Genomic DNA, 24,635 nt, shown 5'->3' on the forward strand with positions numbered 1-24,635 from the left:
TATCTTCAGAGTGACAGGGTGAGTATTGTCGGAAACAGCGATCTCTCCGCTCCCCAAAGCCCTCCTCTCGACGCCGACACTTCGAGTGATTACCGCCGCAGCGAGCTACTCCACACCCCGCAGCGTCTCGGTCACGTCGGGGACACCTCACCTTCGCCAGGAATTCTTAGTTTTGCTTCGGGAGGGCCGGACGTCCACCCAGGAGACGGAGTTTATCGGAGCCTCCAGCAGACCGCATCATAAAGTTGACCCGCTAGCCACCTAGCCTAGCTAGCTAGCCAGCTAGCCACCTAGCCCTGTGCTAACTAGCTCGCTATGCTATGCTTTGCTAGCTGGTGAAGCCTAAGTCGGAGTCCTTCGTGTCAGTTCAGGGGGCGTCGTGTTACCGCCGAGCAAGCAACCCGCCCTCTGGTCCCCCGTCTGCCCGTCGGAGCTCGGTACCGCCGGGAGTGGTGTTGATAACAGCGCGGGTGCTAGCTGGTGTTTGGGCCCGTACACCCCGCTAGCTGCTAACCCCCTGCGCACTGAGCCTGGCAGCCCGCTGAAGGCCTCGCTCCCTCAGCCCCGCCGCCCCGCGGAGAGCACACAGGTGAGTCCCCGTGCAGGCTCCCCCACAAGGTGTTTTGGTCTGATTGACGGCTCCCGGGGAAGACACACTCCCCGCCCGCCATGTCAACAAACCATGTGCGTGATCTATGCTCGGAGCGGCGGGGGTGGCGGGGTTGAATACGCGACATCACGCCGCGGAGGTCGCCATCTTCAATGGGATGCTACTGGCCTACACTTCAGTGCTCGTTGTTGGGCTGAACTCGGCTTCACCCGCCGCCCCAAGGGCCTCTGGAGATATGGACGGACGGCGTGGTGGTGTACTGCTCGGGTCGGGTGTATGTGAGGGGGAGCACGGAGTTCTTAACGTGACGTTCAGAGCATTACCTTCATCGTCAGAACCAGTCCTTCCAACTACGACGTGTTGTAAGGTCGGGTGGGTGATGGGGCAGTGTCGGTGGTTGTGGGGCCCGGTGGGTGTGGGGATGTATGTTGCGGTTCCGGGTGGGTAGTGGGGGTTGTTGGGTGATGGGGCCGGTTGGGTGGTGGGGCTGGGGTCTGTGGGTGATGGGTGCCTGGTGTGAATAGTGAAAGTTGCACTTGTTTTGTTTTGTTTAAGTTAACTCACTTAATGTGATGGGCGTGTTGTGGTGGGGTGGCCCATGATAAGGCTCCTGGCTGGGGTCCTAGTGGTACCCAGTCAGCTATAAATACGCTGACATTAGACAAGTGGACGTTCTTCGTCTGTATTGGCAGAATTCGGGGCCTATTATGGGACTTCATGAAAGGTAAACGCCTTACAAATTAGATTTATAGATTTGTTTGACGTCAACACGTCACGTCGCTAAGCGGAAGATATTTTACCTATTACATGCATTCACGGTATCAGTCGAAGTGTGTTGGTTCCTGGAAGTTTATGGAACATTTAACCCGTCTTCAGACACGCATCGCCTGTCCCCATGCCATGCCTCTCAGGTGGATATCCGTGTCACGGAGTCGGGGACGAATTGTTCACGCTCTGACGGTGTTGTTAAAGTCAACCCTATCAATAGATTTATATTGCCTGCTAGAAGTATTTAGGGCTTGTAATACATCAGCCAGATTTATGGTCATCGCTTTATTGGAGTTCTTCTCGTGGTTCAGTGTGGAAGCCGGTGGTGTCTCTCCTGCTCTGAGTTGAGTGTAAACTCATCAGTTCCTCTACATGTTCATTCATACCAAGAGAGTGACTCTCGTTGTTTGGGTTGAGTTTGAGAGTAGGGGAGCACCCCCCCCCCCCCATGCCCCACAGTGTGGAAACATCTAGAAGGATCTACCAGAGTCAACAGTAGAACATAAAGGGGTCACTCACTTCTCCATATGATATTAAAATAGGGCCTTTATGTTAGGTTTTTCTATTATATGTACATTTATGGTCTTTTCTTTGTTTGTGGACAGGAAAGGGGGATGAGGGAATGAGATGACACGTAGTATAGGACCACCGATCGGGAATCAAACACAGAACGCTACAAGGCCTATTGCCCCCATAGTTGAAATCGCTTCAGACGAGCTCCACAGCGATGGCTGGGCGCTATCATCACCCAGCGGTCCGGGCCTTGTTCGGACCGTCAGCACTCACTGCTTGTTGGTTTGCAAGCCTGGTGTGTTGGGACGCCAGCGACTGTGGTCTCCTCCACCACACACACACACACACACACACACACACACACACACACACACACACACACACACACACACACACACACACTCCCTCTGTTTGTGGGGACCTAAATGTGGATCAAAGTTTACAGCCGTTCCGTGTATGTCTGCTCTGTATGCAAACACAGCCGGGCCATGGTAGACACACACGATGTTGGGGGGGATTATCAACCCTTTACAAATGATCTTCTGGGACCCACTGTACAGAAATGCAAACCCCTGACCTCCCATGTTCTGGGGTAGCAATCCTGGATGCGGACATACAGCCCATGTGGTGTTGAAGTCAAACATGGCGACAGGCAAATCAATTCGTATCAATTGAGTGTTGTACCTAAATCCTGTGGCGTTTGTGGCCAAAAACTGGGAAGAACCAATGGGAATCGACTGATAATGGTTTCCGTAGAAATGCCAAACCTGGTGCTTTGCCCCGATCAATAGGTCTGGTGGGACCGCTACGTTCATTTAATGTAGTTTTCTTTCGGAAACATGACCATGCTCTGTAATGTCGAAAGAGTGATGTTTCACAGCGATTCCCATGATGCATTACTCGGAACAGGCAATGGTTAAGTTATTTTATCCAATTAAATGGAGGTACAAAGTTTGGGAATAGTACTTGGCATTGGCCAACATCTTATCCTAGCTATCTTTGTTGTTTACGGGGAATGGGTTAACCTAGCGATTGTTAGTGCTTGGCACTTGGATCTATGAACATCCTTACTGTACCAACAGAGATAAATTGTTGTTTCTCTCTCTTCTGACAAACGTTCTTATTGCAAGTGGCTTTGGATAAAAGCGTCTGCTAAATTCCCTCAATTGAAATGGGAATAAAGTTAAAAACGGTTGAGTTAAGGTGTACCGTTCTGTTTGGGTTTGTGTTTATGGCCAGGGCAAAGATCAGAGCAGGAATCTTCCAGGCCTCCTCTTCCCTCACCGGTACCGTGTAACACTGGCCTGAAATTTTCCTCCCCGGCTAAGGTCCAGGGCCAGGGCATACAGTAAATACCAACAGAGACATTGATTAACTCAGGGATTCTACCTGGAAGTCCGACAGTACATCGTTCATAACCGACCCTCCTTGGTCGAAGGGCCGGTTGTACCGTCTGCCCACTGGTAACACACTCCACTGAGCTGGGTCCATTGTGGACAGGCTCTGTAATGGCAGGCTGTTGTTGTGAGTCACAATGGACTGGGAGGGGTCAGGCCTCTGAACAAAGAGGAGATACTCGGCACGCTGTGGGAAACGCCGTCAACACTCAATGCGAATGTCATGCTATAGTACATGCCTCCGCTCTGACGCAAGGGGTGGTTTAATGTATGCTCACCAATCATCAGGCATTGGAGAAAAGTAGCGTGCAAGTATTTGTAGCGGGTCCTAAGGTGTTTGTGGAACAGGTGTGTCGTTTTGTTTCCTCATGTGACCACGTTAAGAGGTGCAGTGTTTCCCCCAGAAAATGTCTTAGTTAGGGGGTCTTCGGTGAGGCTTTCAGTTCGCATTAATATATACAACCACTTGATGCTGCCGTTTCAATTCCATTCAAAAAGCTTTATGGCACGACTATTGTTTTGAACAGTATGTATGATTTATTTAGCATTATTTTTTGTACTTGATGGAAGCATGTTTTCTTTCCCTACGAGTTTTTCACTTTGTTATTGCATAATAAATAAAAACGGCTTGACTACATTGGTAGTCAAGGCGGGGCCCTACTGTTGTTAAGGCGGCCTTAACCATACAGTGCTGGAGGAAAAACTGAGGTGACAACATGAACTATTGTATAACGTGATCTGATCTTAGCGTGCTCTCTGCCATACTACTTTTGTGCAACACAGCCTTGCAATTTTGTTATACTTGACATCAAATCAAAAATGGTGATGTTGGATCAAACATTTAGCTATGTTTGCAAAAATTTCTTTGCAAACTCAGCCTTTTCATTTTTTTAAATGAACTTTTTTAATGAAACTCTTGATAAATAATGCTACAATACCCATAATGTAATGTTCTGTCTTCACAGCTTCCTTGGTGACACAGAGACTTCTCCTTGAGGAGCCAAGAAGGAGACGGCTCATGACTTCTGATCAGGACACGAAAGTTGTAGCTGAACCACAGGGCCAGCAAGTTCAAGAGGCAAAACACAACTCTCACCTGGTAAGACACACACACACACACACACACACACACACACACACACACACACACACACACACACACACACACACACACACACACACATATACACACACACACACACACACACTTCTCTACTGCAGATGTAAAGTCCTTGGTTTCATCCCCCATATATAAAAGCTACACTGTAGGCTTCCTTAGAGAGCCCCCCCCCCCTTTCTCTGAACTACAGTCACTTTGCATCACTTAGTTCGCCTGGTCCATGTTGTTTACTGAGTGCAGACATACCTGCTGTGGTTCATTGAGCCTTGGGGCAAACTCCCATATAACGCATAGTGAGCTGTTTATCCTATTGTGGATTCAGCAGGACAATGGACACACCAATCTGAAGGGTGTCCCCAAAGTGTTGGGAGAGTGGATACTAGACAGACAGGCCGACTAATCTAGGGCAGTCCGACTGACCAATCATTATCGTGGCAGTGTCGTGTGATTTGTTGTCACACTATTTTGGTCGTCTTATTGGGTCTGAGATGAGCACTTGAGCAACCTTAAGCCCTGATAAGGTTCCTATTGTGCTGTTGTTTGAGGAGGTGCTATTGCACCTGAGTCATGGCACTCTGGCAGTCTACGACGTCTGCTCTAGACGCTGGGGCTTAGAGCTGCTGCCCTCACCCTGCTCTGAACTACAACGGGCTTAAAGCTGCTGCCCTCACCCTGCTCTGAACTACAACGGGCTTAAAGCTGCTGCCCTCACCCTGCTCTGAACTACAACAGGCTCTGACCCAAACAGGCTTAGAGCTGCTGCCCTCACCCTGCTCTGACCCAAACAGGCTTAGAGCTGCTGCCCTCACCCTGTATATAACAATTTACTTAATGTAACATTTAAGAACAAATAATTTGGAACACTGAACAGATTTGAACAGAAAGAATACTATTAAATTATAGCTAAATAAATAACCAAAGATTGCAGTTGGAGGATGCTTGCAGGTAGGCAAAAACCCTAGGTTTAGGCTTACGTATTTGAAAATATTAATGTCAAATAAATAATAGTAATTTGAATAGTTTGGTAGCACTAACCAGTGTTCCCGCTAGAATAAACGCTGATGGTCAAAGTGACCTGCATAGGTTTCGTTTTCGGTCAAATATCCTAGTATCGCATCTTATTAGGCTATGTAGCTTAAATAATGACATAATCAGGCCGTATAGAATCCAACAAGTTTAATAGCCTAACTTTCAAATAGATGGGAAAAAACATGAACGTCAGATTCGCAATAACGAGGCATAGTGTGACGAGTAACGTATGTGTGTGCGCGAGAATGGCAGTGTGTGTGACGTCAGCGAGTGAGTGGACGAGCGAGGAGAGCAAGCAGTAGCGTGTGTGTGTGTCAGTCTAGTGAAGAAACAAACGAGTCCGGTTGTTTATAAGAATAAAGTACCCAGCCTGTCAATAATCGGTGGCCGCTTCATTCTGACCTATGAGCAGACCAACTGCCTGTCAAAGCCCACAGAACACTAGAGACAGGGATCACACAGGCTATTTTTGAGCACTTGAGATATGCAATCCTCCGTAGCCACGGAGCGCTGTCATCAGAGCGAGGGCATCTCATCGCAGACTTACCGAATCGATAAGAGGAGCGGTTTCAGCAGACTATTATTTAGACTGATTATTAGCAAATTTGACCGGACAGATACAATTTTTCTGACATTTAATTTTTCTATTACCGGACAACGGAAACCCTGGCACTAACAGCTCATATCACGTGGCTGGATCTGGACTGGAAGGAAAATGGGAGTTAGAAAGGTCGTGTCGCGCTTCTGCCTTCTCACACCACGAGACAGTTTTGTGGCTTTGAGTGTTGCGATTTTGGTTTCGATACGCATATCATTACAGCCCTAGTTCTTACGCTGTTGTATTGTTGACTTTTCGTCCATTCCTACATTTTTATTTCTTTCATTAAAGTATTAATCATCACGTCTACCTCTGATTTATCGCTACAGTGCTATATTCAGATCGGTGGTGGGAATTTATGGGTACTTTTTGGATTCAGACTCGACTTGGTTGCCGTTGTGAACTATTGAATTGGTTCTCTCTGTGAATGACTGTATCTGAGCTAGGTCTGTGTTAGGGCTGTCCCCGGCTCGGAATTTTCTGAGTCTAATCAGATCTGCCTTTTCAGTCCAGCGGCCGTGCGGGGCAGGTCTTTTGGAGGTTTAAAAAATTAGTTTTCTTTGTTTTGATAGGCCTTTTATATATGCTTGCGTGTTGCGCTCATTACGTTCTCACCTGAACAGTTTTCTGTCAATCAAACTCGTCGGAATAGTAGCCAACTTATTCCTGTCGGGTTTTAATTAGGCTCCTGCCCATAATGCGGTCCGATAATGAACACGGGGCTCATGTATAGGCTAGTGGATAATCCACTAAATGAGCCCTGTGTTCATGATCTGATTGCATTTTTTGAGCCCGAAAGAATACACAGCGCTGTGTCGCCACTCTGACTGTGCTCCCAGAGAAAATATAGCAATGATGTAAGGGGAGACAGCCGCTTCCCTCTGCGAGATTCTGTCTAGCAAACAAAGTTACAATGAATCAATCGCCACAGTGACATGGACAGTGTCTAAATAAAGCTTCTCTTTATTATTATCATTAGAGCTATGATGCAAATGGTGAATGTTAAGCCTGCGGTGGCATCTGTACGCGCAGTTTGCAATTTATTTTCAGCACCAACTGCCGCTGCAGAAGAATAATAAAACTGCAAATTCTTGCATACAAAGTTTGCATTTCACTTTGTTACGGTTGTCCTTTAAATGTTCGAAATGTCGCCACACTTTTGACGTCTTCTGAGACATGGTTATAGGCTGTGGTAATATTTGCTATAGTAAAACCACCACCGTCCGTGCACCAACCGTTCTGGTTTCAATTTGTATCCATTTCAGCACACGTCGTGCCACATCAGTCCTTCTAAAATATATAATTATAATTATTATCCATATAAATATTATTCCTGTGCATTTTAATGTTTTCTATTTTTAGTTTTATTGATGCACATCACTCACTGACGAAAAAAAAAAATATAAATAAAAATAAAGGAAGACGGCGGGAAACCCCGCAGTCGACTCAGATTCTCTGAGTCGACTGCGGGGTTTCCCCGACTGATGATTCGAATCATCGACTTTCAGGGGACAGCCCTACTCTGTGTGGACTAATTGTCTGTCTGTGTGTTGTCAGCTCTGTGTGGTCTGACTGTAGGGGGCTAGGACTGTGTGGTCTGACTGTAGGGGGCTAGGACTGTGTGGTCTGACTGTAGGGGGCTAGGCCTGTGTGGTCTGACTGTAGGGGGCTAGGCCTGTGTGGTCTGACTGTAGGGGGCTAGGCCTGTGTGGTCTGACTGTAGGGGGCTAGGCCTGTGTGGTCTGACTGTAGGGGGCTAGGCCTGTGTGGTCTGACTGTAGGGGTCTAGGCCTGTGTGGTCTGACTGTAGGGGGCTAGGCTTGTGTGGTCTGACTGTAGGGGGCTAGGCCTGTGTGGTCTGACTGTAGGGGGCTAGGCCTGTGTGGTCTGACTGTAAGGGTCTAGGCCTGTGTGGTCTGACTGTAAGGGTCTAGGCCTGTGTGGTCTGACTGTAGGGGGCTAGGCCTGTGTGGTCTGATTGTTGGGTGCTAGGTCTTTGTGGACTGACTGTATCTGAGCCAGGCCTGTGACCGGTGTGATTGATGGGACCACATGGTCCCAGGGCTCAGCGGGGAGGCTATATGCAGTGACACTGTGGCCTTGGCTGCTCCAGTAGGGTGGACCCCGTCAGTGGCTCCTCCCACTGGCATTAACGGACCTGCCCTGTGAAGACGGTCGGCTCTGGAAGGAGTACCTATAAATACAGTTTGGATCCATTTTACCAACATCATGATAATAGACTAGTCTATTATTGCTCCACATATTTCTGCTTCTTGTTGGCCTTGGTGACCTATTCAGACCGCCTCGTTGGGTCATATTTAGTTACCCAACGGAATGTTGTGGCACCCGTAATGTCGTGGCACCCGCAATGTCACGGCACTCGAAATGTCATGGCACTCAGAATGTTACGGCACTCTGAATGTTATGGCACTCGGAAAGTACAGTAAGGATGTTCATAGAACCAAGTGCCAAGCACTTACAATCGCTGGATTAACCCATTCCCTGTATACAACACAGATGGCTAGGATAAGATGCTACACAATGCTAAGTTCTAAAGATAGCTATGATAAGAGGCTACACAATGCTAAGTATTAAAGATAGCTAGGATGAGATGCTACACAATGCTAAGTCCTATATGTTGGCAATCGGAATGTTCTGAACTGGGGATGGGAGGGTTGAGACATGGCCTCACATCATGATAACTAATAAAAGGCATCTAGCACATGGCCACATCCCAAGGCTCATAGGCAAACAGAGTTTATCCGGGCCAGGGGTGATGTATGCTAACCGTTATCTGGATCTGCACAGCCTTCAGGCTCAAGGATGGGGGGGGGGGGGGGGGGGAGAGAGCGCAGAGAGTTCCAGCATTACGAAATGGAAAGACCCCCGAGTCTTTTTCCACACGCGTCCCCACTCATGCATACGGTCGGATAAGGATCAGCGAGGTCCAGGTGAGGGCAGTGGGGTCTTCTGCTCTACAGTGATCCATGGGCACCCATCAAATCCTGCATCATGTACAAACACACATGCTTTTTACATTATTTATAGTCCTCCCGGTAATCCTCATGAATCAAACAGTCATAAGACTAGAGGTCATCTATATCTTCATCAATGAAGATATCTTCTTATCTTATATATCTCACAAGTCATTCAGGCACAAATCTTTTTTTGTGCGCAATATTATTCCGCCATAGTTTCCACCAATTTACACTTCTAGATATCGTTTTACACTTCTAGATGTCAGTTTTATCATGTATTTAATGCCGTCTGTCCGTCCACTCACAGCAGAGTGTTTGTGCCTCGCTATTTCCTGTTGTAGTGCTGGCAGCATACCCTTCTGAATGGTGCTGTCAACGCCTCATCTGATGGGCTGCTGTTCATGGCAGGGCCACTTGTGATTGTTAGCTGATATGCTGCTGCGACTTTCACTTTCACTTTTGGGCTTCCTTACGTCGGCGGTCATTGAGACACGACAATTAGACCAGGGAGACGATGAAACCATGAAAGACGTGCTATTCCTACCAAACATGGGACTATCTGACACAACCTCAGTCGACTGAGAGGCCAGCAACTGTTAGTGGGATAGTTAGCGGGCTAGTTGGTGGACTAGGTAGTTGTCTAGTTAGTTGACATGTTGGTGGACTAGATAGTGGACTAGTCGACTATGAGGGGTCAGCCCTCGTATGTGTTGTAACCCTTTCTCTGTGCTGTTCTATGGATTATACTACAGCCTCATTCCTGCTGTGTGGTTTGGATCTTCCTCCTTCATTGGTCTCTCCCTCTCTCCATCACACTCTCTGTCTCTCTTCCTCCTTCAGTGTTCTCTCCATCAGTCAGGTCAGAATCAAACCTGCGCCACTGGGCCTGACCTTTGGGCTGACAGAGCATTACTCACCTCAACAGACGAGCGAGTCATGAGTCTCACCCTCTCTCCCTTAACGCGAGGGGGAGAGGGGGAGAGGGAGAGAGAGCCTGAAAGGTCAAGCAGACCTGAAGCCTTCTGCTGTACCCTAAACAGCGGGTGATGTCGTCGCTGGTTGCCATGGTAGCCTGGTTCAGATATGAGGGGGGGGCTGGGGGGTCCACTCTTCAGAAGTGTCAGTTCATATTGTTTTACATCCAGTCAATAAATCAGTCCACCAACTGAATCTAGATGCATAATATAAAGCTTAGTGTGTCTGGCTCATATTATATTCACCCATATTATGGTAATAAAGTGTGTGTGTGTGTGTGTGTGTGTGTGTGTGTGTGTGTGTGTGTGTGTGTGTGTGAAATCCAAGCCACTAGGCCTTAAGCACTTAGTCCAAGCCTTCTCTGTCTCACACCTATCTCTCTCTGCCCCACGTCTGTCTCTCTCTGCGTCACACCTTCTCTCTCGTCTATTTCTTTCTTGTCGTCGTCCCCCCCCCCCCCCGTCCCAGTGCGTCAGCATCTATCTCGTCTGCCCTCCATGGACCCTGACTCTAGCACAGAGGGGAAGAGAGGGAGGAGACACAGACAGGGAGAGAGAGGGAGGGAGACGGTGACAGACAGAGGAAGAGAGAGAACGAGAGAGAGAGGAGACCCAGTCTCGAACAGACCTAGGGAATGAGAGAGCAACATAAAATGGGAGAACCAATCAGCCGCGGCGCATCAGAGCAGTCCTCCATGGTGTGTGATGCAGTGTGACAGCCCAGACTGTGAAGCCGTGCCTGGATGACACTGCTGTCATGACTCACAGGGTCAGGAGGGTGTGTGTGTGTGTGTGTGTGTGTGTGTGTGTGTTCGTGTGTTCGTGTTCTTGGGAGTTGACCATAGTGACATCAGGTCTGGGGGTCTTGACATCACGGGTCTATGGGTCATGACATCATGGTATGTGGATGGTGAGCAAATAATGTGTTTGGTAAAATAAGCAATCATGGCCAGACCCTCACCCAGTAGCATGTTTCCACTACACCATCCTGGCCCTGCGCAGGGGCTGGGGTTTGCATTTCCTTTACAACCGGGCTTCCTTGATGGTGTCTACCTGCTGAGTCGATGACACAACAACGCTCACAAACACAACATTCGCCAGTAATGCTTGGAAACGGTGCATTGCAGTATCTGTTCCGAGATTTGCAATGAACACCGCGGCGTGTGCCTCTTCTTCTGACCCGGGCGTCGTATCTGCAAACATAACGGCGTCAGGACTACGAAGTTGCAGCTTGCACATCGGTGTGTTCAGAGAACGGCCGTGTCCACTGGACTACAAGTCGCTACTAACCCTCTGGTGACTGGACTACAAGATCCTTCTGACCCTCTGGACAACGTCGACATGTCGTTTCTATGACGATACTGACGTAACTAATCAGTCGGTCGGGGCTCGTTAAGGCCGGTCGGCTGGCTCGGTAGTGTTTGTGGTGGAAATGAGTTTCAGGTTTGTGAGGCATTTGGTTTCAGGTTAGTTGAAAAATATTCAAATCCCCACACATTATCATTGAGGCATCGTAAGCTCAACGGAACTATTAATAAGCTACTTTGTATTTGATACTTTCACATACGTGTAGATATCTTAGGTGCCCTGAAGCGGGTCCGTCCTGTTTGTTTGTCCTTACAAACCTGTAGAACGAGGCGGGATGTCTTGGTGGATGCCAGCAGGGTGAGAGTCACTCTGCCTTGTGTTGGGGCAGACTGGCTCATCGGCTTCTCTGCTGCTGTTGTCGTCATGGAGACAGGGGGCGTGCTGGTTTGGTATCACGCGTAACACGGTTGGTGTCGTAACAGTCCCACACCACCGGCCACTCCCCGGTGGCTCAGGAAGAGGACCATCCTTGATTTCCAACGGCTTGCATCAAACCCATCAGAGATTGTTTGTAATACAGTGGCAGGCGACCCACAATGGATCTGGAAGTTGTTGTAGGGGTCACAGTATTGGAGGTTGTAAAACGAGACCGCAGAAGACGACCTCATTGAAAACACCCCCTCCTCCCTCTCTGCTCCCTCAACTTCTCCATCAATGAGAGGTATAGCATCCACAAACCAGGGGCAGAGCTATGATAACGCTGTGCATGTGATTGACAGCTCAGATGGATTCCCCGAACCATTCAGGGAATAGATGCCCTGATTGGTCTAGGATCTAGATGTCTCATGCAGAGTCAGCCAATCAGAACAAAAGTTCTCCCCATCAGTTCACCCCCTGATCGCTGACACATGGTGAAGGCATTCCTCTCACATCACTCAATGTATACTTCCTGGATCTGACCAACAGCACCTCCTTTAAATGGTTGCATGACTTACTTTCAACTGGAGTGAGATGGAGGTTTTTAAAGGTTATATTGGCCGTAGTATTGAGTACGTGGAGAAGAGAGGCAATGAAGAGGAAACACTTCCTTCATTCCTACGAGCGCCAGTACGCTGCTAGAGTTACCTGGCATTGTTGTGCAGTGTATCATAAGCCTTCCAGTAAGAGCTGAAGAAAACATCCTTGTTGTCTCATTCCCTGTCTCGCTGCCCCAGATGTCTCCCTCAGATTACCCTGACAGGCTGCAGGGCTCCGATCCATGGGGTTAACGATGCATTGTGTGCTCTCTCCCCGCAGGGAGTGGAGGTAGGGCCGCGGGTTGAGATAGTCTTTGGCGAGGCACAGTGTTCTCTGCCTCCCCAGGGGGTGGTTGGAGGGCAGCGGGGTTAGATAGTCAAACACTGGTGTTTTGCCTGAGCGTTCCGGCTGGCCGACCCGTGTCCTCACCTCACCTGATACCCTCCGACAGCCAAACATATGTCCACCTGTCCAGGTGTGACCTCATGACCTCATGCTCGCTCTCTGCACGCTCAGCGTTTCATTGGTTCAGCAGGACTGCATGCTCTCTGGGAGAGGGCTTTTGATTGGCTGGTTGACCATCCGGGCCTGTTCTAGTATTATTGAACTTATATTAAAATAATTAATATAAGTATTATTAATTATTAATGTGAGTGTATGATGACAAACCTCAACAATGAGCCCAGACTACAGGATATGAACACACACATGATGCTGATATGATCCGCACGGTTTATTTTGTCAAACATCGATATATCTTTGGATCAATCTACATTTTCTGTTCTATTCTATATCTATTTTTCTATTGTCTTACGGTGCAGACTTTTTATTGATGTTTTCTATATTTGAGCAGGATTGTGTCTTCTATAATCAGCTGTTAGGACACAGTCTCCCTGGATCAGTCATGTGAATAAAGTGTATCTGGTCTCCTGCTCCGAGGTCTGACCCCCCTGTCCCTCCTCTCTCCTCCCCTCCTCTCTCCTCTCTCCCCCTCCTCTCTCTTCCTCCCCTCCTCTCTCCTCCTCCCCTCTCTCTTCCTCCCCTCCTCTCTCCTCCTCTCCTCCTCCCTCCTCTCTCCTCCTCCCCTCCTCTCTCCTCCTCCCCACCTCTCTCCTCTCTCCCTCTCCTCTCTCCTCCTCTCCTCCTCTCCCCTCCTCCCCTCCTCTCTCCTCCTCCCCACCCCTCTTCTCTCTCCCCCTCCTCTCCTCTCTCCCCCTCCTCTCCTCCTCTCTCCTCCTCCCCTCCTCTCTCCCCCTCCTCTCCCCTCCTCCCCACCTCTCTCCTCTCTCCCCCTCCTCTCCTCTCCCAGGACTCCGCCAAGGTCTCCGACCTGAACCCCAATGCCAAGGCATGGGCCAACCACATGTTTAACCTGGACCCCTGCGGAGGAGGAGCCCACACCCCTCCCTCGGCCTGCCCCCCATGGAAGGACGGTAGTGACACCACCCAGCCCGGCCCCCAAGGTTAGGCACACATAAGCACGGTCTGATAGACACGCACACACGGTCAGCTGGAAGCACACGCACACGCACGGTCAGCTGGAAGCACACGCACACACACACGGACACACACGGTCAGCTGGACACACACACTCACACACGCACGGTCAGCTGGAGACACACACACACACGCACACACACGGTCACTTGGAGACACACACTCACACACGCACACACACGGTCAGCTGGAGTCACACACTCACACACGCACACACACGGTCAGCTGGAGACACACACTCACACATGCACACACACGGTCAGCTGGACACACACACTCACACACGCACGGGCAGCTGGAGACACACACACACGCACACACACGGTCAGCTGGAAACACACGCACGCACACGGTCAGCTGGAAACACACTCACACACGCACACACACGGTCAGCTGGAAACACACTCACACACGCACACACACGGTCAGCTGGAAACACTCACACACGCACACACACGGTCAGCTGGAGACACACACACGCGGTCAGCTGGAGACTCACACGGTCAGCTGGAGACACACACGCACGCACACACACGGTCAGCTGGAGACACACACACACACACGGTCAGCTGGAGACACACACGCACGCACACACACGGTCAGCTGGAGACACACACACACACACACACACACACACACACACACACACACACACACACACGGTCAGCTGGAGACACACACACACACACACACACACACACACACACACACACACACACACACACACACACACACACACACACACACACACACACACACACACACACACACACACACACACGGTCAGCTGGAGACACCCTCTTATATTGAATGATGTGCTGGTCTCCCTGCAGGCCACGAGGCGGGGGACCACAAGGCCCTACAGGAGCCCGTGCTGACGGCGCCCGATGACCCCCCCCCCGCCCCCCTGATGCTGGCTGACCAGGGCCCCCTGGCCCCCCTCCCCCTGGAGGCCGGCCCCCAGGCCTTCCCAGAGTACCCCGAGCCGGGCCAGGACGCCCCGCAGACAGGTGGGCGGTGGGGGTAAAGGAGGTGGTGGTGCAGGTGGGGGTGTAGATGGAGCTTGGTGTCAAATTAAGTAGTTCAATACTGGACGCCAAGCCGCAGGTTGGGGAGCTGGAGGAGGAGGCGGTGGGGGTAGTGACAGGTGGTGGGGCAGATGGGGTAAGTGGTAGAGGTGGTGATGGTGTTTAGGCTGGGGATGATGGCAGAAGGGGTGGTGATGGTGTTTTGGGGGGGAGAAGAGTTGGTGGTGGTGTTGACGAAAACGCCAACCTCCCTGGTTGGTTGGGACTTTTGATTGGCTAAATGATCCCACGGTGCGCTCTGATTGGTCCGGAGAACCCATTGCGGCATATGGTTGGTTGAAAGGTTGGTGTTCTGTCTGTGTTCTCTCAGCGGGAGGCGACTCTCAGCCGGAGAACCCCCAGGAGAGCCTCAGGGAGCTGCTGAAGAAGACCCTGGAGTTCTGTCTTTCTCGGTGAGTCTCAGAACTACATCTCCCAGGAGTTCCGTTTTGTTTTTCTGTCTCAGTGAGTCTCTCCTCTCCTCCCCCCCCCCTCCCCTCCCCTCCTCCCGTTGTCTCCTCTCTCCCCTGCTCTCTAGTTGTTGTTTTGTGGAGGCTGCTGGGCTGATGCTGGCTGCCACGGTGGAATGCACTGAACTATGCATGCCATATCGAAACAATGCCTGCATGCTCGTCAGCTCTAGTGCTCTCTCCCTCACTCCCTCCCTCCACCTCCCTCCCTCCCTCCCCTTTGTTTTTTCTCTCCGTCACTCCCTTTGTCCATTTTGCTCTTGCTGTCCCTCCCTTTTACTCTCAGGCAGTTTTTTTCCTCCATCTTTTACTTTCACTTTGTTGTTGTTCTGTCTCTCTCGCTCTCTCTCTCTGTCTCTCTCGCTCTTTCTCTCCCTCTCTCTGTCTCTCTGTTTCTTTCTCTCTCTGTCTCTCCCTCATATTTTATTATATATATATATATATATATATAAATAATTTTTTTTTTTCCATTCTGGGGTTGGTTGTGTGTTCAGATTGTACGGTGTGGGTGGTCTCAGCCTCTGGTGATAATGGATCCAGAGCCGCTCTGGTGACTGCCCCACATGTGGAACTAAGGTTGTCCTGCTGTTGAAGTGCCTCTTGGCAGGGCTCCGGCCCGGGCAGGCTGTTGCCTACTGTGGAGATGGAAAGGGGCGGGACTCTCACTGGCGCTCACATGCAAACCGATCCAAGGCAATTTGCATACCGGGCTTTCACTTTAGAGTGAGACGGTTAGCGCAGAGGGGCGAGGTGTTAGAGGATGTAGCTCGCTGGGGGAGGGGCTTAGCTCAGTAGTGATGCATGACAGCTGGTGCCTCTCCGCTGAGACGACAGCGACAGAGAAACCATGCCTTGAACGCCGGGTCGAAGAGCGGCTGGTGGGTCGCTCACAGAGGCCGTCGCCGTGGGTTACGCCAGCCTACCCTCTTCCTCAGGGGACTGAGGCGGCTCCGTCTCCTGGTGTGTGGTGTGAGTGCTGTTTTACGACCCACCGTCCTGGAGCTATTAACTCCCCAGAGGTCCTGAAAAAGTGAGTTCAGGCCCACTGGAGCGTGCTCAGAACCACTGAGGCAGAACCATGAGGCCACACTGCCTCTGCCCTTCATGGACTCTGGACACTTTCAACAGCAGATTAGGCAGACGATCACAATCCATTTGAATGAATGACCAGACAGACTATAAATTCATTTCAATGACTCCCCTCTCTCCCTCTCCCCCCTTTCTGTCTCTCCCCCTACAGGGAGAACCTAGCCAGTGACATGTACCTCATCTCCCAGATGGACAGTGACCAGTACGTGCCAATCATCACCGTCGCCAACCTGGATCATGTCAAGAAGCTCAGCACCGACGTGGAGCTCATCGTGGACATCCTGCGCTGTTAGTACTAGTGAACATAGTGGTGATCCCAGTAGTGAACACATTAGTGAACATAGTGGTGTTCACAGTAGTGTACACAGTAGTGAACATAGTGGTGATCCCAGTAGTGAACACAGTAGTGAACATACTAGTGAACACACTAGTGAACACGGTAGGGAACTTAGTAGTGAACATATTGTTACTAGCGTATATACTCTGTCGATCTTGATTGCTCTTGTCTTGACTCTACGATCTCTGTCTGTATCGGGGGTTGATTGCTCATGTCTGACCCGTTGTGATTGCAGCTCTGCCATTGGTCCAGGTGGATGAGAAGGGGGAGAAGGTTCGGCCCAATCAGAACCGCTGCATCGTCATCCTCAGGGAGGTTCCAGAGAGCACTCCCATGGAGGTACACAGACAGACACACACCAGACACATCCATCAAACTATTGTCAGTCATGAAGCAAAGGCTTTTATCCCAAGCGACTTCAGATCCATGTCTTTAAGGTGTGTGTGTGTGTGTGTGTGTCTCTCAGGAGGTGGAGGCCCTGTTCAAAGGAGACCACCTCCCCAAATTCCTGAACTGTGAGCTGGCCTACAACGACAACTGGTTCATCACCTTCCAGTCAGAGGCCCACGCACAGCAGGTGAGGACCTCACAGAGAACAGCCCACTTTCTTATGTCAACGATTAGTATTACAGTAGTGCTCACTGCATTTCTCCTCCCCAGGCGTACCAGTACCTCAGAGAGGAGGTGAAGACCTTCCAGGGGAAACCCATCAAGGTGTGTGTCTGTGTGTTTGTCCGTGTGTGTCCGTGAGTATCTATCTTGAGTTTGTGAGTTTGTGTGTGTGTTTGTCCGTGTGTCCGTCTTGATTGTGTGGATCTGAGTGTATGTGCGTCTGTGTGTACCTCCATAGGGGTGTGTGTGTGTGTGTGTGTGTGTGTGTGTGTGTGTGTGTGTGTGTGTGTGTGTGATTTAACAGAATGGGGATGATGCAGTGATCCACTGCTCCGGTCTGATCTGTGTTTCTATGTTTATCACCAGGGTGGGGCGTGTGTTAATGTGTTTACCATCACTGTGTGTGTCTAGATTCTGGCCATTAGGCCTCATGTATAATTCAGCTCTTCGCTGCTGGATCGCTCCACGCTGAAGCTGAGTGGTGCATTTCAATTCACACATCACACCTGGAGACAGCTTAAATACCAGTCACAGTGGTACCTGGTCCAGAGCAACTCAGACCAGCGTTCACCCCACCCTATAGATATCCTACAATGACACTTCAGTCTAGGTAGTCGTAGGCTAGGACCCCAAACCACTGGTCTACAGCCATGCTTTAGAACAAGTGGAGGGTTGGTTATTACGCACACGCGCATAGTTTTAATGTGATGTAAACTTCCTCACTCCTCTCCTCTCTCCTCCCATCACTCCTCTTCTCCCTCTCCTACGCCCCTCCTCCTCTCTCCATCCCTCCTCCCTCTTCCCCCATCCCTCCTTCCTGTCTCTGCCTCACCTCTTTCTCTCCCACACCCGTCTCTCATTCCCAATACCTCCCTCTTACCTCCTCCTCCCCCTCTCCTCCAACCATCATTCCTGCCCCCTCTCTCTCCCCCACCCCTCTCTTAACTCCCCTCTTTCTCTCCCTCCTCTCACTCTCTCCCCCTCCTCTCTTTCTCTCCCCTCTTTTCCTCCCCATCCCCTCTCTCACTCCCTTCTGCTCCCTCTCTCCTCCCCCCCTCTCCACCACCCCTCCCTCTCTACCTCACCCCTCTCCCACTCCCAGGCCAGGATCAAGGCGAAGGCGATCGCCATCAACACTTTCATGCCAAAGAACGGGTACCGGGTCCCGGCTGAGGTGAACCCGTACGCCCCGGGGGGCCAGCAGCAGCAGCAGCAGCAGCAGCAGCAGCAGCAGCAGCAGCAGCAGCAGCGCTACACCTCCTACTACATGCCCCCGGTCTACAGCCCCCAGCAGCAGTTCCCCCTCTACAGCCTCATCACGCCCCAGGCCTGGTCCACCACACACAGCTTCATCGACCCCCAGCTGGTGAGACTCCCACTCCCAGCATGCACCATGGACGGGCAGGTGGGCGGGACATAGGGGCAAGCTTCACGTTTAGGTGAAGCCGGTTGAAGCCGTCAGTGGGTTAGTTGAGGTGTTGGGTTCTAGTGGTTAGTTATATAGTTGAGTAACTTTATTAGTACTGCGCTAAGACAACGTTCACCCACGCTTCCTTCTGTCTGTGTCTCTTCTCTGTCTCTCTCTCTCTCTCTCTCTCTCTCTCTCTCTCTCTCTCTCTCTCTCCCCCCCCCCCCCCCCCCCAGGTCACTCCATTCCACAACACCCAGTTCATCAACGGCTTCACGTCCCACAGCTTCAAACCGGCCACATCCCCCCTCAACGTGAGGCACTACCCCCCCAGGAACCGGTGAGTGGCCCCACTGGACCCCTGTTCCTCCTGGGGGGTCTGCTGCCCCCCTGGTCCCCCTGGGGGGTCTGCTGGCCCCCTGGTCCTCCTGGTCCCCCTGGGGGGTCTGCTGGCCCCCTGGTCCCCCTGGGGGGTCTGCTGGCCCCCTGGTCCCCCTGGGGGGTCTGCTGGCCCCCTGGTCCCCCTGGGGGGTCTGCTGGCCCCCTGGTCCCCCTGGGGGTTTGCTGGCCCCCCTGGTCCCCCTGGGGGGTCTGCTGGCCCCCTGGTCCCCCTGGGGGGTCTGCTGGCCCCCCGGTCCCCCTGGGGGGTCTGCTGGCCCCCCGGTCCCCCTGGGGGGTCTGCTGCCCCCTGGTCCTAGTGAGGTCCCTGCTGCCTGGTGGTTCAGAGCCGTGTGGTCAGTGATGCGAGGAGCCTCAACATCTCTTCGTCCTTAAGGCAGATTTGACCATTGATTCAGATTATGTACTCTTTTTCCTTGTGTTCTCTATTCGCTGGACCTCTAATCTAAAAATGCTGTAAACTTACATTAACTTCATATTCACCCCCCCGCCCCCCCCAGGAACCACAGTAAGCCCCACCCTCGGCCCAGCCTGGCGCCGGTGGAGCGGTCCTCCGGCCTGTTGGACAGCCCCCCCCTGTTCCCCAACTTCCCCAGCGACCGGCTGCTGAACGGGGGGGTCCGCGGCCCCGCCCCCCCCCGTGCCCGCATTCCCTCAGGCCCCGCCTTCCCCCGCCGGGATGTCGCCGGCACGGGACGGCTGGCCGAGCCCCCACCCGCTGCCCCACCCGCCCCACCCGGGGCGGACTACTCCCTGGGCCTGGGGAGGGGAAGGTAGGAGACCGCACCCCCAGACCACCATGGACCCCCCCATGGGGCGGCAGGACCCTAACTCTCTGTTTCTGTCCCCAGGAGGAAGAGGGAGGACAAGTTTACAGTAAGTGCCCTGTCGCCGTGTTAGCCCCTCCCTAGCACGCCAGTCTGTTGTCTGATTGGCTGTCTGCCTTAGCCCCTCCCCAGCACTCCTTTCTATTGTCTGATTGGCTGTCTTTATTAGTTCCTCCCAGCACTCTTTTCTGTTTTCTGATTGGTTGTCTGCATTAGCCCCTCCCTCAGCGATCCTCTTTCTGTTGTCTGGTTATCTGTCTGCATTAGCCCCTCCCACAGCTCTCATTCTGTTGTCTGATTGGCTGTCTGCATAAGCCCATCCCCAGAACTCCTTTCGGTTGTCTGATTGACTGTCTTCATTAGCCCCTCCCTCAGTACTCCTCTTTCTGTTTTCTGATTGGTTGTCTGCATTAGCCCATCCTGAAACAATGTCTCTGATTGGCTGTGTTTTAGTCCCTCCTCTCACCTGTCTCTGATTGGCTGTGTTAGCCCCTCCTCTCACTGTGTCTCTGGTTTGGCTGTCCCTCCAGAGGGTGGTGCCCCAGTCTCCGCCCCCCCCTCCCAAACCGTCGTCCCCCAGCTTCGAGCTTGGCCTCTCCAGCTTCCCCCCGTTGCCCGGGGCAACCGGCCAGCGCCGGCCCGACGACGCCTTCGACACGCGGCTGGCCAGCAGCGTTCTGATTGGCTCAGCCAAGGAGCAGGTGAGACAGCACGCGGTTAACGTGCTCTGTGAGACCCCATCACAGAACAGAACAGACCCCCCCTCAGTGGTGCTGAAACTCTTTCTACTAGTGTACCACCTCTAAGATACTTTTCTAGACGAGTACCCCCTTCATCCTTTTCTTTGAAGAGTACACTAGTAGTTCTCCCAAATAATATTAATGATAAATGAACATAAATAATCTGTGTGCGTTGTATTTGGCAGTGTAACCATGAACATTAAAAATGGGTGAATACTGAAAATGTAGTGAGAAACACAGGCCTGAGCTTCATGCAACTGTTGGCTCATTTCTTCCCACAAAAGAAGCCCAACGCCAGGGAAGGGTCAGAGCATGTAGAGGTGAATCCCATTAGAATAAATTCTTCCTGAATCTCAACCACTTCACTTTGTATTGTCCAGCTTTCAGAATTGAATCTGAGTATCCCCAGCAGCACGCCAAAGTACCCCTTGGGGTACTGGTCTAGACATCACAGAGCAGACCCCACCCCCCCAAGGGGAGTGGGAGTAGTGGTCTATTTATTAAAGTCGTCTGTTAGGTTTATTCACCCAGCTTCAGACACTCGATAACTCAGAGCGCTTCAGACAGGAACCACGTCTGAAAGAGATGAAACAGACCATCTAGAAAACAGGGAAATGGGAAATGATAAGAAGGTAAAACAGTCATAGGCCAGTGAGCACGGGCGTGTGTCTGTCCAGAAGGCTGCCCAGAGCGCGGTCAGAGTACTGAGTCCTCTCTCCTCTGCAGAGCTCTGACGCCGGCGCCCCCACGGCCCTCCCACCAGGGGGCCCCAGGGAGCCCATCTGGACCCTCGCCCCCCCACCGCCCTCCAGCTTCCAGCCCACGGCCAGCCACTCCAGCCCGGGCGCGGGCCCTACGCCGGCCCCATGCTCCACCCCCGGCCCGCCCCAGGCCCCGGCCATCCCAGCCCCTCACCTGTAAGAAGAGTTGAACCTCCATTCAGTCGTAACCTTCATCCATTCACAGTTATTCACACAGTCGTGGTGGACATTAAACTACTATAATAGCATGCACTAGCCGTGATTTGATTTGGTTTGTTAAAACTTTAGGATTGTTTATATCATAACAACACAACACAGAACAACATGACAACACAGCAGAACACAACATGACAAAACGACAACATGACAACACAGCAGAACGACACAACATGAATACACGACAACACAGCACCTGAGGAATATCTTCGATCTCTAAGGAACTGCGACCACGCAAACTAAGCAGCTGCTCAATACTTCTCTCTCTCTCTCCCCCCGTTTCCTCAGGGAGGTGAAGGTGGAGGTGCGGCAGCAGAAGGAGGTGGAGGTGAGGCAGCAGAAGGAGGTAAAGGTGGAGGTGAAGCAGCAGCAGCAGAAGGAGGTGCACTCTGCTGTTGAAAGGGTTCCTGGCTCTCTGTCCACCGCCAGCAAGTCAGTGCAGGTCAACGGAGCTGCCACGGTCAGTACTCACCCCCCCCTCTCTTCACTCCCCCCCTTTTTTTTTTCTTGTTTGGACCGTGAATAAAAACAGACCCTTTTCACGGTCGTTTGTTATTCATCGTTATACATGGTGATGCGTCGTTATCAGATTGTCTAACGTAGGGCGATATTATCGGTATCGTGGGTCATATGTCGCCTATCGTATCGTGAGGTACCATGGGATTCCCCACCATTAGTTAAAACGTGTGCATTACAGCAGCTGAGCTGACGGAGGTGTTGTTGTGTGTAGGAGCTGAGGAAGCCGTCCTACGCTGAGATCTGCCAGAGAATCAGGGAGGCACCGGCGTCCCAGGCCCCACCCCACGCGCCCAAGGACGCCCGCCCGGCCTGCGGCGCCCCCGCTGGCGAGGACAGGAAGTGCGACGCGGTGCCGGCCGACGGCGGCCGGGTGGCCGAGCATCGGTCCGCAAGAGAGACTTACTCCTCCTCCTCTTCCTCCTCCTCCTCCTCCTGCTCCTCCAGGCCGGGCTCCGTGGCCCTGGGCCGAGGGCCCCCCCCCCGGGAGGCCCGGCGGCCCCCCAGCCACTGGCCCTCCGCCCCCTCGCATCCAGGGAAGACCCCCAGCAAAGACCCCCACCACACGCCTCCCAAGTCCCCGCAATGAGGGGGGTACGCCCCCACTCTCCCCCCTCACATCCCCGCACCCCCTCCACCTGCTCCTTCCCTCACCTCCTCTCCCCCTCCTCACTAACGGTTGGAAATGGAAGTCAGGTTCTTGTCTCTTCCTGCCGACCGGAGGCCGCTGGTCTGATTCCGGATCTCCAGACCCAAACGGCCGTCAGACCAGCACGGCCACATTACTGTGCATGTAGAGCACCTCCTGCACCTCCTGCTCCTCCTGCTCCTCCTCCTCCTCCTCCTCTGCCATACAGACGTCAGGGCGCTGTGGGGTTTGCATCCACAGTGTGATCCCTGAACTGCCTTCTGCTGTGCTACCGACCTGCTCAAGCACGCAGGCTTCCCATTGGCCCGCTGTGGCCAGGTGACCTCCAGGTGGGTGTGTCCCTGAGCAGGAGGTGCAGATGAATGGCGGGACGGGCTGGTGGTGTTTTTTTGTTTGGTCTTCATAACATATTTGCATTTCCATCTCATGACCACCACACTGACCTGCTGGTCGATGTTTGAAAGGTTTTTATTTGTATATTTTGTAGATCGCTTACTGCACTAGATGTCGTCGCCGTTGTTTTTTCGGTTCCTTACTAACTGCAGTTTCCGACTTGTCCCACATGGTCAATAATATCCTGTATTCTTTGTGTTTCTCAGCAACGTTTAACGTTTTCCTGCCAAATCGGCGGCCATTTTCTAATTATTTGATTTACATTCAAATTTTCATCTGATTCGGCTTTTCGGCTAGCTTTGCAACGGAACATAGCATGCTACTAACAGTCCGAGGGTCCACCCTAGGGACGGTCACCTGTGGGTGGTCTGCTCACACGGTCGGTCGGTGTGTTGAACGGCAGTTTGTACAGAGTGTGTGTGTGGGGGGGGGGGGGGGGGGGTGATCTGATTAAGCTGATCTGATTAAGCTTTGAGGTTGGTCTCGCATTCTTTAAACCTTCTCGGGTGATGTGGAGTGATGTTTTCTTGAGAGGTTAGCTTTGTTGAGCTTCGACGCTGCATCATGCTCGGATGCTATGTCGCGTCATGCTTAGAGGCTACATCACACTGAGATGCTACGTCACAGCCAGACTGTCGTACTCACAATGAAGGTGCCTGGTTTTCGCATGTTTAACCGCATCCCGCCTGATTGGCCGGTCGGTGGACATTTGGAGATGTTGATTGGATAGAGTGGTTTTGGGTTGTTGTGGTTTGGTTGAGTCCTTTGCCTTTTCTGGGAGCCAGGCTTCCTCTAGCAGGAGGGTCCTGTGGTCTGGACTCAAGCTCATGGACAGCAGGGCCTGGCAGGTTTACTAGCATGGCGCTCACGTTGTCGTTGACTTGTTGACCTTATTTCTGGTGTGTACATCTCTTTATATGTAAGTAGTTGCTTCCCCTTGACTTGATGAGTCTTGTTAATTATCTTCTAATGCTGAACTGGATCCTGAACTGAGGTGTGCACTAGTCTGGGTTTGGTTTGGGAGCTGAACTCATCCTTTATCTTCAGTGGGGCAGTGAAGGTCACTTCCTGCTCAGCCCGGTTGAACCCATCTCTGCCTAGGGAAGTGGAGGGGAGCTGGTTTGGGAGTAGGACTGATTTGGGAAGGGGTGGGGAACTGGTTTGGGAAGGGGGATTGGAACTGGTTTGGGAAGGGGGATTGGAACTTGTTTGGGAAGGGGGATTGGAACTGGTTTGGGAAGCGAGAGTGGAACTGATTTGGGAAGCAGGAGTGGAACTTGTTTGGGGAGGGAGGGGAGCTGGTTCTTGAGCTTGGAGACTAGGGTCTATGGCGGTTAGCTTG

At 51.9% G+C, this 24,635-nt stretch overlaps 1 protein-coding gene across 1 annotated transcript; it reads left to right on the forward strand.

Moving 5' to 3' along the window:
* Positions 1-33: 33 nt before the first annotated feature.
* On the forward strand, positions 34-23,707 carry larp4b (La ribonucleoprotein 4B). Its single transcript, XM_079751592.1, has 17 exons — positions 34-589; positions 4,254-4,387; positions 13,622-13,775; positions 14,643-14,819; positions 15,208-15,289; positions 16,587-16,723; positions 17,008-17,111; positions 17,239-17,349; positions 17,433-17,486; positions 18,487-18,750; positions 19,029-19,132; positions 19,692-19,964; positions 20,043-20,067; positions 20,549-20,719; positions 21,485-21,675; positions 22,024-22,195; positions 22,466-23,707. The coding sequence occupies exons 2-17, from the start codon at positions 4,307-4,309 to the stop codon at positions 22,838-22,840; spliced, it is 2,475 nt and encodes an 824-aa protein (XP_079607718.1). The 5' UTR covers positions 34-589; positions 4,254-4,306; the 3' UTR covers positions 22,841-23,707.
* The last annotated feature ends 928 nt before the right edge of the window (positions 23,708-24,635 follow it).

The sequence above is a fragment of the Pollachius pollachius genome, assembly GCF_949987615.1.
Source record: "Pollachius pollachius genome assembly, chromosome: 14".
Taxonomy (NCBI): Eukaryota; Metazoa; Chordata; class Actinopteri; order Gadiformes; family Gadidae; genus Pollachius; species Pollachius pollachius.

Excerpts from the sequence above, each read along its gene's own strand:
- larp4b (XM_079751592.1), top strand. The coding sequence starts at position 4,307 with ATGACTTCTGATCAGGACACGAAAGTTGTAGCTGAACCACAGGGCCAG. Across the intron at positions 19,133-19,691 it reads CACTACCCCCCCAGGAACCG|GAACCACAGTAAGCCCCACC; the intron begins GTGAGTGGCCCC and ends CGCCCCCCCCAG. Across the intron at positions 21,676-22,023 it reads GCCATCCCAGCCCCTCACCT|GGAGGTGAAGGTGGAGGTGC; the intron begins GTAAGAAGAGTT and ends CCGTTTCCTCAG.